This window comes from Mobula birostris, chromosome 11, assembly GCF_030028105.1.
Source record: "Mobula birostris isolate sMobBir1 chromosome 11, sMobBir1.hap1, whole genome shotgun sequence".
Classification (NCBI taxonomy): domain Eukaryota; kingdom Metazoa; phylum Chordata; class Chondrichthyes; order Myliobatiformes; family Myliobatidae; genus Mobula; species Mobula birostris.
This window is the reverse complement of record NC_092380.1, coordinates 13,798,720-13,813,909: the sequence shown is the minus strand read 5'-3', so window position 1 is coordinate 13,813,909 and position 15,190 is coordinate 13,798,720. Positions and strand designations below refer to the sequence as shown.

At 47.8% G+C, this 15,190-nt stretch overlaps 1 protein-coding gene across 7 annotated transcripts in view; it reads right to left on the bottom strand.

Annotated features, from left to right (window-relative positions):
* Positions 1 to 15,190, bottom strand: part of LOC140204840 (GATOR2 complex protein WDR24-like) — a 51,368-nt gene that overhangs the window by 10,048 nt on the left and 26,130 nt on the right. For all 7 annotated transcript variants that reach the window (XM_072271700.1, XM_072271699.1, XM_072271705.1 and 4 more), the window contains 3 exons: positions 10,344 to 10,521; positions 6,269 to 7,057; positions 3,647 to 3,771 (listed from right to left, as the gene is read on the bottom strand). In XM_072271700.1, coding sequence (XP_072127801.1) covers positions 3,647 to 3,771; positions 6,269 to 7,057; positions 10,344 to 10,521 — 1,092 coding nt within the window. The remainder of the gene's footprint in view (positions 1 to 3,646; positions 3,772 to 6,268; positions 7,058 to 10,343; positions 10,522 to 15,190) is intronic.

Here is a 15,190-nt window from a genome sequence, read left to right as displayed (position 1 = left end):
CTAGAAGAGCCTATTCTACACTGCGTCTCAATAAACAAATAAATATTTTAAAAATCGTAACTTATAGTATTTTTTTTAATGGATTGAATTGTACTGCTGCCACAAAACAACAAATTTTATTAACATAAGACCGTGATAATAAACCCAATTCTGACATGTTTGGGGAAAACACACACAGTGCTGGGAGGACTCCGCAGGTCAGGCGGCAACTATGGAGAGGAATAAACAGTCCACAGGTCGGGCCGGGACCCTGTATCAGGACTGTTTGATGGACTAACTGGAGAGAAACCTCACAGGAACCAGAATCGGAGCTCAGACTTTCTGTGAGACGGGGAATGCCTGGCTGTTGGATATGTAACTAACCCCTCCCAAATGGCTGGAGGTGCTACATCAATGGACCCTCTCAAGCCTGGATAGATCTTTAGTGGTTGGAGTACCCAGGGATGGGCCTGGGTGGGTTTGAGCTGGAGATCAGTCGGAGGAAATGCATTTGAAAGATGACTGCTCTGCTCTCTGATCCTATGTGAAAATCTCTGGGAGATCCTTAAACAGACTTTCCCAACCTTTTTTATGCCAAGGACCAATACAATTAAACAAGGGGTCCGTGGACCCCAGATTGGGAACCCCTGTCCTAAAATGTCTCCCTGTGTCACCTGAGTTGTACACACAGGATCAGGCCATTCTTCCCACCACGCTCATACTGTTCCAGCCACTTGCACTGATCCTATTAGCCCACATTGGGACTGTATCCTTCAGTGCCTTGCTTTTTACATGCCCATCTGAATGTCTCTTAAATATGATAACTGTAATTGATTCCACCACCTCATTTGGCACCTCAGATCTCCTTTGAAGCTCCTCCCTCTCACCAATGCCAATGAAGAAATGGCATCCGTTGGAATCCAATCCCCACTCTGACCTTTCGTTTCCTTTCACCTGCCTACCACTTCCTCCGGGTCCCTTCCTCCTTCCCTTTCTCCGATGAGATTCCTTCCTCTCCAGCCCTTGACCTTTCCCACCCACCTGGCCTCTTTCCTCTCTCCCCTCTCTTTTTATTCTGGCATCTTCCCCCTTCCTTTCCAGTCCCAAAACGCTGACTGTTTATTCATTTCCATCGATGTTGCCTGCAGCATTATGTGTGTGTTGCTGTTGCTTTGGATTTTCTGCAGACTTACTCATGAAGAGAGAGAAATTGCCTTTCAATTTCATGAGAGAGTATAGGCCATCAACTTTTTGCTGCTAATGTTACTGTATTGCTAGCTCGACGCTCAACGCAGCACGGATGGAAAGCGTGCACGGGAGCCAGCTGGATTCGAACTCGGGACTTTCCGCCTCAAAGTCCGGCACTGATGCCACTACTGCACCAACTGGCTGTAGAGTATTGGACTGTTGTTTTACTTAGAACAAATAAAGAGGCACGTTAGCACGAGCAAGGACAAAGAAGCAAACTTCACTGTCCTCCATGCAACCTGAAGCCAACATGACCTACTGTGTATGGCTGCTTTAAAACTAGTGTCCTACCAGTTTCCTCCTTTTACCAAGTCCTCACAGCCTCTATCCTCTGATCCTTCAAAAATATATCTACCCCACACCCAACTTTAAATCCTTCTTCTGATCCTACCTTCACGACTCTGGGATGGCACATGAGGATTCCCCAGATTCACCCACCCTTAGCAAGAACATATTTCTAGACACCCCAGTTTTAAATGACTGGCTCCTTGTAATTATGTTCCCTCGTTTAAAACTCACAATCTCCAACTCGGAATCCTAGGTCTAAAGGTCCAATTCAATGTCAGAGAAATGAATACAATATACATCCTAAAATGTTTTCTCTTTGCAAACGTCCACAAAAAACAGAGGAGTGCCCCAAAGAATGAATGACAGTTAGGCTACGTCTACACTACGCTGGATAATTTTGAAAACGCCGGTTTCGAGTAAAAATGACAGGCGTCCACACTAAGCGTTTTTCAAAATATCTCTGTCCACATTAGACGGATTTTTGGGCGAATCTCCTCCTACTGGGCATGCGCAGGACACACAGAAAACAAGTGAAGAGGAAACGGTATACTTGGTGCGCGTTTGTCCAGTTATAGAGTAGAAAAACTTAAAAGGAATTGCTCTTGGCTCTCGCTCAGGAGGACTTAAAACTAAAAAAAAACAAATACTGGAGCGTATGGAGGCAGCCGACAGGGAGTTCACGGACAGTATGACCCAGCTGACGACGAACATTGAAAAACTGACTAACTCTGTCGCATTAATAAAGCACCTTGTTGAATGTATAAAACGTATGCATCAGTGTTATCTTGTATTTCCATACAATGTTACATTAGGCTGTTACACATCTATCGTCAGAGAAGTACTTGCATAAATAGGTGGAACACCTTCATACAAGCAAGGACAGAAAACAGGGCAAAGGGAGAATACTTATTTATTCAGTAAGCTATGGGTCAAAGTATTTGGTGAGTACATTTCTAACTCTTTTGGCTTCAGTCTCGTTGCCGTCTGTTCTGAAATTGTTAGGTTCTGCAAAGCGCAGAATCAAATATCGCTGTGATGATTGTACGCTCTAGTATCAATTGTTTGGCGACAATAAAGTAGTAATAATAATAAGAATAAGAAAACAATGAAATGCTGCGCTGCCACCATCTGTTGCAGCTCGTCATGACAGCGGTTTTAAAAAGCTCCGGTTACCCCGCACACACTGCAACGGATATTAGGCGTTTCAGATTTATTCACTCTGGAGACCGTTTCTGAAAATCTCTGTTTTCAGGGGATGAAAACGCCATTTCAGTGTGGACGGAAGGTTAACACGAAGAGAAAAAGCTTCATTTTCAAAATTATCCAGCGTAGTGTGGACGTAGCCTTAAATGTTAGAACCCCAAAGTGCCCCTCAGCTCCCCTCCCTCCCGCGCATACCCCTCATTCTTCTCAACTCCAAGGAATACAGACCCATCCCTTTACTCTCTCTTGATAAGACAACCATTTCATCCCAAGAAATCATCATTTTCTTATGAAATGCCTATCAGGGTATATTCTGGAATTAGGGTATGAAGCAAATATTAACGTCAACAGCAACCAACCTTCAAATCTGAATATGGATCATAGATTGAATTTAAAATGCAGCTCAGAACAGTAAACTTCAGACCAGGAAACACCAATTGACTGCTACATGTTTGCATATGCATGAATGCAATCAGCACCCCATTACATGAATATGACTCAGAGACCACAGCATTTAGAGTCAATTGCAGAGCAGGAGACATCCAACTGACTGAGATGTCTGCATATGCATGAATGCAATCAACACACAATTGCATGAATACAACTCAGAGGCCATTTTGGATGCGTTGGTGGGAAGACCCAGGAATTTGAAAAATCAATCCCCCTCCCCTCCCCTCTCCTCCCCCCACAAAAAAGGTGTCAGCTTCTGTGTGTCTCAAATAAAGACTTTTATATCTACAGGCTGCATCCCTCGGTGACTTTGTTCACAATTACAACAGCTCCAATGCTACTGAATCCATTGCTGGGGGAGGACGACCAACACTACCTACAGTGCTCCAGATGTGGCTTCACCCACACCCTGTACTAGACATTTTCCTAGGGATTATTTGGAGTGAGAGTCACAGAGATGAAGTGGGCAACCTGGTACCTTCGTTAGTCTGCAGCGAAATAACAGTCAAGTCCAGGGGTAGGCTGTCCTGACGATTTTCCAGTCGGACTCTCTCAAGCTTGGCTTCACTTCCTAATGCTGTGTTGCCGTCTTTCATAGTGAAGCTGCAGAAACAGGGTCAGGGAGGTGGGGAGGGGAATCCTTTACACATTAGACAATGCACTACTCAGCAGGCTGCAGCTAAAAGCGAGGCCGGGTACAGGTCAGATCCCGGAGCCCCTCATCACAATGAACCCTTTGTGTAGTGACCCCTTGTTGAACAATATGCAGGAGATCTTTGGGGATGTAACAGGCAGGGTGGATAAGGGGGTACAAGTAGATGTAGAGTATTGGGAGTTAGATGAAACACAGAACATTAGCACTCACTGAGGCGTACTGTGCAAGAGTTGGGGTAATAAATTCCGTGGCAGACCAGTATAAATCAGTTTCGATGAACAAGAGCGTGCAGGGGTGGCAGTTTGAGGCAATCAACAACCTGCTGGCAGTACTCAGCAGGTCGAGCAGCATCTGGAGGGGGAAGAGGGAATCGTCAGCATTTCAGGTCAAAATCCTACATCAGAGAGCTGGAATAAATGGGTCATTGGCAGATTAATGGTCAATAATAAGTGGAATTCACAGCGATCGACAGTGAGACCACACCTTGTGTGCAGTTTTGGTCTCCAAATTTGAGGAAGGACATTCCAGCTATTGAGGGAGTGCAGCGTAGGTTCACAAGGTTAATTCCCGGGATGGCAAGACCGTCATAAGTTGAAAGATTGGAGTGACTGGGCTTGTATACACTAGAATTTAGAAGGATGAGAGGGGATCTGATTGAAACATGTAAGAGTATTAAGGGATTGGACGCGCTAGAGGCAGGAAACATGTTCCCGATGTTGGGGAGTCCAGCACCAGAGGCCACAGTTTAAGAATAAGGGGTAGGCCATTTAGAACAGAGTTGAGAAAAAACTTTTTCACCCAGAGAGTTGTGGATCTGTGGAATGCTCTGCCTCAGAAGGCAGTGGAGGCCAATTCTCTGGATGCTTTCAAGAAAGAGTTAGATAGAGCTCTAAAAAATAGTGGAGTCAAGGGATATAGGGAGAAGGCAGGAATGGGGTACTGATTGTGGATGATCAGCCTTGATCACAGTGAATGGTGGTGTTGGCTCGAAGGGCCGAATGGCCTATTCCTGCACCTATTGTCTATTGGTACCTCCACTATTCACAGTTTGTATTAGAGACTTGGATGAAGGAATGAAGGGTCCTGGAGCCAAAATCTCTGATAATAAGAGGGGCGGTCTGGGGATTCTGAGAGCTCAAAGAGCTCACAAATCAGACTAGATTGGTGAAGAAATGAGAGAGGAGCTGGCTGAAGGAGCATCATGCCGGGAAATGGGAGGTAATCCACTCTGGAAAAAAGGACAAAAAAACAACTTATTGTTTACACAGAGGGCATCCTCAAAATCATAAGGTACAAAATGGAGTCCAAAGACAAACATAAAATGTTAACATTGAAGTAGAACGTCAAGCTTTAGGAAGGAGAATGGAATGTTAGTGTTTACTGCAAAGGGGGCTTCAGTTTAATATTTTATTCGTAGTATACCTTCTGTAGCAACCACAACCTCAGCTGAGAGTCACTGCTCCAACGCCTGGACATATAGTCATCTGACTTAGGGAAGTAAAGGCTGATTTATACTTGTGCGTCAACTCGACGCCTTAACCTACGCAAGTGGCCTACGTGCGTTGTGAGCATTTATACTTGTGCGTTGGTGTGCCTGCATCGCTCTGCAATTCCAGCACGTCGCGCTTGCGCACGCACCTGTCCGTGCATGGCTTCATGGTCATGGTAGTCTTTCTCCAGATAAACAAGTTTAAAGCGAGCGTCTTTTTTTGTAAAAGCAAAATGTGTCCTGCATAATTTCGGGGGTCTGTAAAGCTTTATGGGAAGCATTGCAGCCAGAGTTCCTTCCCTGCCCTTCAGTTGCCCAGTGGGAAGCTATTGCAGCGTAGGAGGAAATGCGATGCTACCAAGCGGCTGTTGCGTTCTGCATTGCTGCGACACATAGTTACATTTTGGGAGAGGTGTGCGTCAGGCTCTGGCGTAGGGATTCGCGTCCGCTCTGTGTAGGGTTTACAATGATGCCGTACTCACGGCGTGACGTTGACGCAGGAGTATAAATCAGGCTTAAGTGTGGAGGTGAGTGACAAACGGTGGTGACAGAATCAATCTGTGTGTTTGACTATAACATGCAGTACTTTTCTTTCTATCGTTAGACGTAGATGCTGAAACCCTGGGGGGGAGGAGTGAGGGGGAGACGGGGACAAGCATGAGCAATTGTGCATGTGTTTGAAGGGATGTGTGTGCGTGAATGTGTGAATATGTAGACATGAGTGAATGAACACGGTTGTGTGTATGTTTAGATTGATGTGTGTGAGAGGGAGCGCGCAAGAGAGTGTGAAAGAGAGCACATGAGAGAGAACAGTCAGAGAAAGACAGAGAGAAAGCACGCGAATAAACGTTTACACGTGTTTGTTCGTTCGTGTGAGTGTGTGCGCGTGCATGCGCGCACAGGTGTGTTCTGACAGGCTCAGACCATGTCTGACCGTGTGCGGGGACATGCGGTACCTGCTGAGGGGATGTGCCGTCTTGCCGGGTCCCTGCCCACCTCCGCCCGGGGTCCCGGCGGCGCAGGCCCCTGCACCAGCGTAGATAATCTTCAGCATGGTCCAGATCTGAGCCACCTGGTAACGCCTGAGCTGCCGGGCCACGGCGGCGTTGCGGTCGCAGAGCTCGGGGAGGGGGCCGCCGCTCAGGCAGTACTGGCAGGCCGTCTGCGAGAACCAGTCCACGGGGGCCGCGGCGCCTGGCCGCGACTCGAAGACGCTCAGGGCGCTCAACACGCTGGTGAACTGCTCGGCGGGGTCCTGGCGCCGCACGAAGAAGAAGGGGTAGCGGCGGTCGGGGCCGTAGGGCTTGCGGGCCCCCTCGGCCGAGCACAGGCTCTCCTTGACGGCGAACGCCACGTCGCCAAAGAGGCTGACAGACAGCCCCTCTGGGACGGCCCGGCTGGCCGGGCGCTGGGCGTCCCTGAAGAAGTGGTGGTACAGCGTACTGTCCTTGGATCCAGAGAGCAGGAAGTGCGGGTCGTGGGCGTGGCGCCAGGCGATGCCCGTGGTGACGTCCTTGTGCTCCTCGAACATGGCGAAGGGGACGTAGGGCCGCCGCACGTCCCACACGTAGATGTTGTGGTCCACCATCATGGAGCAGGTGGCGATGTGGTACCGGCGCTCGGGCCGCCACAGCACGCGGGCCACGGACGCGATCGTCTGCACGCAGTAGCTCTCCCGCGCTTTGTAGCTGGTCAGGTCCCACACCTTCACCATCTTGTCTCGGCCCCCCGTCACCAGGCAGCCTCTGCGGGAGAAACACCGAGATGTCAGAGATGTCCAGCAAGAACAGACCAGGGAATCTTATCAACACACCCATTGGGCAGAACATCCTCAGCGAGAATTAGAACATAGCACAGGCCTTTCAGCCCAGAATTCTGTGCTGACCAAGATTAGATTTTCTCCTGTGCAGCTCATAACCCAATATTTCTCTTTCATCCATGCGCCCATCTATGAATCTCTTAAATGCCCCTAATGTAACAACCTCTCCCACGGCTCCCAGCTGTGCTTCCCAGCTACCCACCTTTCTCTGTGTAAGATAATCTATCTCCGACATCTTCCCAAAACTTCCCTTCACTCACCTAAAAACAGGGGTCCCCAAATATTTTATGCCATTAACCGAGGGGCCCCTGCCTCTGGTATTAGTCATATACACCCTGGGAAAATGCTGTCTCTTATCATCTTATACATCTCTTATCAAATCACCTCTCGCTCCAAAGAGAGACGCCCTAGCTCGGCTCAGCCTTTCCTCAGCAGACATGCTCTCCAATCCAGGCAGCATCCTGGTTAAGTCTCCTCTCTCCCCTCCCTAAAGCTTCCACATCCTTCCTATAATGAGCTGACCAGAACTGAACTCACATTCAGTGGCTACTGTATTAGGCACACCTGTACACCTACACATTAATGAGAATATCTAATCAGCCAATCGTGGGGCAGCAACTCAATGAGTAAGAGCATGCTGACGCGGTCAGGAGGTCATTAAGTAGAGGATACAGCTCAAGGGTAGCTTCTACCTGATGGGAGCAGCAAGAAAAGAGCATGGCCTGGGTGGTGAGGATCTCTGATGATGGATAAACAAATATAAACTGCGTCCTGCTGAAGGGTCTCGGCCCGAAACGCCAACTGTACTCTTTTCCATAGACGCTGCCTGACCTGCTGAGTTTGTCCGGCATTTTGGGTGTGTGTTGCTCAGATTTCCAGCATCTGCAGGTTTTCTCTTGTTTGAAGATTGCTGATGCTTTTCTATGGCAACGTTTCACGTAGATGTGCTCGATGGTTGGGAGGGTTTATCCGTGATGTACTGAGCCGAATTGACTATCTTTTGTAGGATTGTCTGCTGAAAGGTATATCTAATTCTGATGTGGGGAAAAGTTGACTGTTGTTTACCCTACTTATAGTCTTCATTACTTTATATACTTCAATCAAGTCTCTTCTCAACCTCAGCGTGTGTGCACACTACTGCATCCACGTGAGCACTCGTTTATCACTGTGCACGTTTGCGCAGATGTTCACGCACACTCAGTTGTGCAAGTACAATTAAAGGTCAGCTGCCCGATACTTCATCCGGAGAAGGCTCCAGTAACCAGCACCTTGCAGGGAGGGCACGCAGGTCCACACTGGGGTAGCTCCCAAGCCGCCGTCACAGGTCACCCAGCACGCCTGATTACCTGACGCGTACCAGGCAACGGTGCTTTTAGTATACTTGTGCGCTCCTGTACCGGTATGCTCAGGTGATCAGGGACGCGGCTGTCAGCGCCACACGGCCAGAGACCTGAGTTCAATCCGGACTGCCGGTGCTGCCTTTGTGGAGTTTGCATGTTCTCCCTGTGACCTCCAAGTTCCCACCACATCCCAAAGACAAGCAGGTTGGGAGGTTAATTACTGACTTAGTTAAACAGCACTACCCCTACTGCGCAGAGTTGCTCTGTCCTGGGCCATTCTGTCAAGTTGTCTCGAGAAGACAACCATCCTCTTGATGGGCTACACCGACGAGAAGTAACCCATCGTCCTGGAGTATCCCTCCTCTCCCAGGGATGAGGCCTCTGGAGCTTCAGTTGTTTCTGGAGCTCTGGCTTCTTACGGGACAGACTGCCAGCTCCGTGCCCAACCCTCTTCCTTTCACAGCCAGTCTCGGGACCGTCCGAGGCCGAGCTGGGGAGGTTAACTGGCCGCTGTAAATTGTCCCCAGGTGAGCTGCAGATGGCTGTAGACTCGGTCAGCTCCCATTGTGGGCACCAGCCTCCCCACCATCGAGGACATCTTCAAAAAGCAGGTACCCCAGGAAGGCGGCATCCACCATGAAAGACCCCTACCATCCAGCACGTGCCCTCTCTCATCAGGAAGGAGGTACGGGAGTCTGAGGACACACACTTAACATTTTAGGAACAGCTTCTTCCCCTCCGCCATCAGATTTCCAAACGACCCATGAACACTACTTCTATTTGCTCTTTTTATACTATTTATTTATATAGATCTTTTAAATAACTTACAGTAATTTTTTTTGGGCTGCTACCTCAAAACAACAAATTTCACAACATGTATCAGTGACAATAAACCTGATTCTGACAGATGACTGGGGATAAGTGTAGGATTAGTGTAAATGGGTGTTTGATGGTCAGCACAAACCTGATGGGCTGAAGGGCCTGTTTACATGCTGCATGTCAGAGTGTATTCTTTTAAGGCATCTGTTAGTCTTGCGAGACCATGGATCTGTGCCTGTCTTCACTCTCCAGGGCGCAGGCCTGGGCAAGGTTGTATGGAAGACCAGCAGTTGCCCATGCTGCAAGTCTCCCCTCTCCACGACACCAATGTTGTCCAAGGGAAGGGCATTAGGACCCATACAGCTTGGTACCAGTGTCATCGCAGAGCAATGTGTGATTAAGTGCCTTGCTCAAGGACACAACACGTTCCCTCAGCTGGGGCTCGAACTCACGACCTTCAGGTTGCTAGTCCAATGCCTTAACCACTTGGCCACGTGCCCACAAGTGTATTCTAGAGTTAGGGTATATAGCAAAGTTAGGGTATATATAATTTCAACAGTCTTTAGACCAGAACACGGACTGTAGATTGAATTTAAAATGCAGCTCTGAACAATGATCTTCCTGGAGCTGCATTCTGGGGTTGATTGCAAACAAAGAAACACTCCATAAACCTCAGGCGCCTGCATTTGCATGAATGTGGCCCACAGTCAGTGGAATTAACATTCAATTTGGGTGTCTGGAGTGTGGATGTGAAGATAGAGGTGTTTGAAAACTGTATGTAATTCAAAGGAAGCATTGTAGATACACTATAACTATAGAATTGACCGGATATTACCTTTGATCTTAAGCATATAAAAACGTCATGTAATATTCAATCAGGCAGGCCTCCTCTCTGCACAAGACTCATGAGGAATGTTTACTAATGTAGTGATAAGCACGCTTATTGGCAAGCACATTCTTATGTATGTGCGCGCGCAATTCCACGTGGAGGCTTGTATACCTGCCTGGGTGCACCAGTACACTCACACACACACACCCACCCTTCAGTCCCACCTGTCGTCTGGGTGCCAGTCACAGGAGAAGACCGGCCCGTTATGAGCCGTAAACATCCTCTCGCACCGGTCCGGCCTCCGCATGTCCCACAGTTGCACGTTGCCATTCTCGAAGGTGGCGGCAAAGGTGAAAAAGTCTCGGGCGCTGAAGTGGACGTCGCGCACGCTCTCCGACTGACCTGCAGGCGGAAGACCATCACAGTCAGGATACCTGGGGGTTTAGGTAGGGATTTTATCCTCTGTGCAACTGGGTTAGCACTTGGCTGGAGACAGAACATTTCTATACAGTATTGTCACTGTGATGAGAGAACAACTACTAACCTGTGCTCAGGAGCGAGACATACCAGTTAGTTGAGTGCTGTCACAGCAACAACCTTGTACTCAACATCAGCAAGACCAGAGCTGATTGTGGATTTCAGAAAGGGTAAAATGAGGGAACACAAACCAACCCTTATAGGGGGATCAGAAGTGGAGAGTGAGCAATTTCAAGTTCCTGGGTGTCGATATCTCTGAGGACCTAACCTTGTCCCAATATATCGATGCAGCTATAAAGAAGGCAAGACAGCGGCTATATCTCATTAGGAGTTTGAGGAGATTTGGCTTGTCAACTAATACACTCAAAAACTTCTATAAATGTACTATGGAGAGCATTCTGACTGGCTGCATCACTGTCTGGTATGGGAGGGGGTCTACTGCAGTAGATCAAAATAAGTTGCAGAAATTTGTAAAAATTAGTCAGCTCCACCATAAGTACAAAGACATCTTCAAGGAGCGGTGCCTTAGGAAGGCGGCGTCCATCATTAAGGACTCCCACCACCCAGGACGTGCCCTCTTCTCATTGCTACCATCAGAAAGCAAGTACAGAAACCTGAAGTGTAGCAATTCAGGAACAGCTTCTTCCCCTCTGCCGTCCGATTTCCAAATGGACACTGACCCCATCAACACTACCTCACTACTTTTATTATTTCTGTTCTTTTACATTTATTTTAACCTGACTATTTAATAGATGTATATATACTTAATGTAACTCGGTTTTCTTTCTCTATATTTATCTGTCATGTATTTCATTGTACTGCTGCCATAAAGTTAACAAGTTTCACGACATATGGTGATAATATTAAATCTGATTCTGAAAGGCATAGCAAAGGCCCACTGCTTCGCAGAATCAGTCTGAATTGGGTTGTTACCACTGACATTTGTCATGAAGTTTGTGGTTCTGCAGTGGAAGACGTCAAAATGACTGTAACATAGAACAGTACAGCACAGTAGAGGCCCTCGGCCCACAATGTTGTGATCTTTTAACCTACTCCATAATGGATCTAACCCACATAGCCTCCACTTTCCACATACCTGCCTGAGTGTCTTTAATACCCCTAATGTACATTCTTCTACCACCAGCCCTGGCAGTGTATTCCAGGCACTCTTCACCGTCTGTGTTGAAAAACCTAACTCTGTACTTGCCTCCACTCACTGTAAAAGCATATCCTCTCGTATTAAGCATTGCCACCCTGGGAAAAAGGCACAGCTGTTCATAGCGTAGAAACCTCTTACAACAACCTACACCCCTATCAAGTCGTCTCTCACCCTCCTTTGCTTCGACCTTTCCACACAAGACACGTTCTCTTATCCAGGAAACCTCTTGGTAAATCTCCTCTGCACCCTCCCTATAGTTTCCTATAGTGAGGCAACCAGAACTGAACACAATACTCCAAGTGTGGTCTAACCAGAGTTTTATAGAGCTGCAACGTTACCTCGCAACTCATGAAATGAGTCCCCCAACTAACGAAGGCTAACACACTATACATCTTCTTAACCACCCAATCAACTAGCACAACAACTTTAAGGGTTCTATGGATGTGGACCCCAAGATCCTCATTTCTTCACCTGCTAAAAATGTGGCCATTAACTGTGTGCACTGCCTTCAAATTGACCATTTCACACTTTTCCAGACTGAACTCCATCTGCCACTTCTCAGCCCAGCTAGCTCTGCATCCAAATAAATAAATAGTTTAAAAGATGAATAATGGGGTTATTTGCTGAGGGGACTTGAGGAAAACTCGACTGATACCCACCGGAGAAGTTGATGTCTTATCTGCAAGTGACAACAAAATCGGTGATATCACAGACAGCCAAAAAAAAAGTAAACTTGGACTGCACTTACACAGTAAATGATAGGGTAGTGGATGCAGCGAAATCTCCAGGCCCAGAGCGATTTGCTGCGGCAGGGCCCGGGTCCACTGTTTGGGCAATTTAAATGCCAGCCCAGATAGACTGGATGGACAGGGTGTCAAGGGTCGGGCCGATTTAGCTCGCTCTCTGGTGAAATTTACTCCTTTGCAACGCAGAGGCTACGAGACTACCCCCCGGCTGGTGAGCTTTGTGTCTGCGAACTTTGCGGTGACTTGTCCCGCTAACATGGTGAATTGCTGCCAAGGCTTTGTGCCTATTCCAGGGATTTGGATTCAATCCGGTTCGGAATGCTGTGCTCACTTCTGTTGTTTGCATGATTTGTTTTTTTTTCTATTTCTATGCGCATTGGGGGGGGGGGTTGGTCTCTTTTGGGAAAAATGGTTTCTTTTGGGTTCCTTGCTGTGTGGCTACCTGTAAGCAGATAAATCTCAAGGTTGAGTAATTTATACAGACTTTGATAATAAGTGTACTTTGTTGAAGAGAGACCTAGGGATACTGGTTCATAGTCCCCAAAAGTGGTGACACAGGGAGACGAGGTGGTAAAGAAGGCGTTAGGCTCGGTCCGAGCACTGAGTAGGGTTGGGATGTCATGTGGCATCTATACAAATCATTGCACTTCTGGTCACAATACTACAGTGAGGACATCATTCAACTGGAAAGGGTGCAGGAAAGATTCACAAGGATGTTACTGGCAGGGGAGGGGGGGCTTGAAAGCTAAAGAGAGTCTGAGTAGATTAGGACTTCTCCCCGTGGATCACAGGAGTTTAAGGAGTGACCCTTACAGAGATTTATTTATACCCCTCATAAGGGGGATGGTCATAGTCTTCTTCCCACGAGCCAGGTGTTGAGTGCATGGATGAACTGATGGATACCGTTCAGTTTCAACACTGATGTTGTTTATAGACTAAGTAAAGGCATCCGTTAGTCTTGCGAGACCATGGATCCGCACCTGGGAAGTCTTCACTCTCCAGGGCGCAGGCCTGGGCAAGGTTGTATGGAAGACTGGCAGTTGCCCATGCTACAAGTCTCCCCTCTCCACAACATCAATGTTGTCCAAGGGAAGGACATTAGGACCCATACAGCTTGGCACCAGTGTCATCGCAGAGCAATGTGTGATTAAGTGCCTTGCTCAAGGACACAACACGTTGCCTTGGCTGGGGATCGAACTCACGACCTTCAGGTCACTAGTCCAATGCCTTAACCACTTGGCCACGTGCCCACTTTTATAGACTACAGCTCAGCGTTTAACACCATCGTTCCTACAGTCCTGATTGAAAAGCTCCAGAACCTGGGACTCTGTCTCTCCCCCTGCAACTGGATGCTCGACTGGCTAATCAGAAGACCACAATCTGTGTGGATTGGAAATAACATCAACACTGGCACGCCTCAGGGATCTGTGCTTAGCTCACTGCTCTACTCTCTACACCCTCGACTGTGTGGCTAGACACACCTCAAATGCCATCTATAAATCCACAGTTGTTGTTGGCAGAATCTCAGATGGTGACGAGAGGGCGTACAGGAGCGAGATACACCAGCTGGTTGAGTGGTGTCGCATTAGGAGTTCATTATTTCATTAGGGGTTTGAGGAAGTTTGGTATGTCCCCAAAAACACTTGTAAATTTCTACAGAGGTACTGTGGCGAGCATTCTAACTGGCTGCATCACTGTCTGGTATGTGGGAGGGGGAGGGGGCTACTGCACAGGATCAAAGTCAGCTGCTGAGAGTTGTAAACTTAGTCAGCTCCATCATGGGCACTAGCCTCTGTAGAATCCAGGACATCCTCAAGGAGTGAAGTCTCAGAAAGGCGGCGTCCATTATTAAGGACACCCCCCACCCCATCACCCAGGTCACGCCTTGCTCTCATTGCTATCATCAGGTACGAGGTACAGAAGCCCGAAGGCACACACTCGGAGACTCAGGAACAGCTTCTTCCCCTCTGCCATCTAATTTCCAAATGGACATTGAACCCATAAACACTACCCCACTACTTTTTTTTTAATTCTATTTTTTGTACTACTTCTATGATTTAACTAATATACATTTACTGTATTTTCTGTTTCTCTCTTTTATCATGTACTGCATTGTACTGCTGCTGCAAGATGATCACATTTCACAATATATGCTGGTGATATTAAACCTGGGCTCCGATTCGGATTCTGATTTAAGAGCAGTTAGGATAGGTACACGGTTGGGAGGGGTATGGAGGAATATGGTCCAGGTACAGGTTGATCGGTCTAGGCTGATCAATAGTGCGGCAAGGACAAACTGAGCCGTAGGGCCTGTTCTGTGCTGCACTGCTCCACAGCCAAATGGAGACCTGGGGGAGACGAGAGAAATAAAAAGGGGTTTGGAAAAAGAACTTTAAGAACATTGTGGGATGGGAGTGAGAGTAATACAAGGGGTTGAAGGGGATGAAAGGGCACAGGGGGGTCACGGGACTTTAGATGTGCACTTTATTGAGGGTGGGAGACCAATCACAAGAGAATTGAGGTCCTGAGGAAAGAAATGCCTTGGGGTTAAATGGAGGGTCAGAGTCAGGCTAGGTTTGAGTGTGGGAGATGGAGAGGAAGGGGGTGGATGGTGAGAGGATGGATACGGCCTTGTCGAAGGAGTGAGTGTAGGTTTGGAGACCCAGGCAGGGGATGGAGGGGGAGGGGG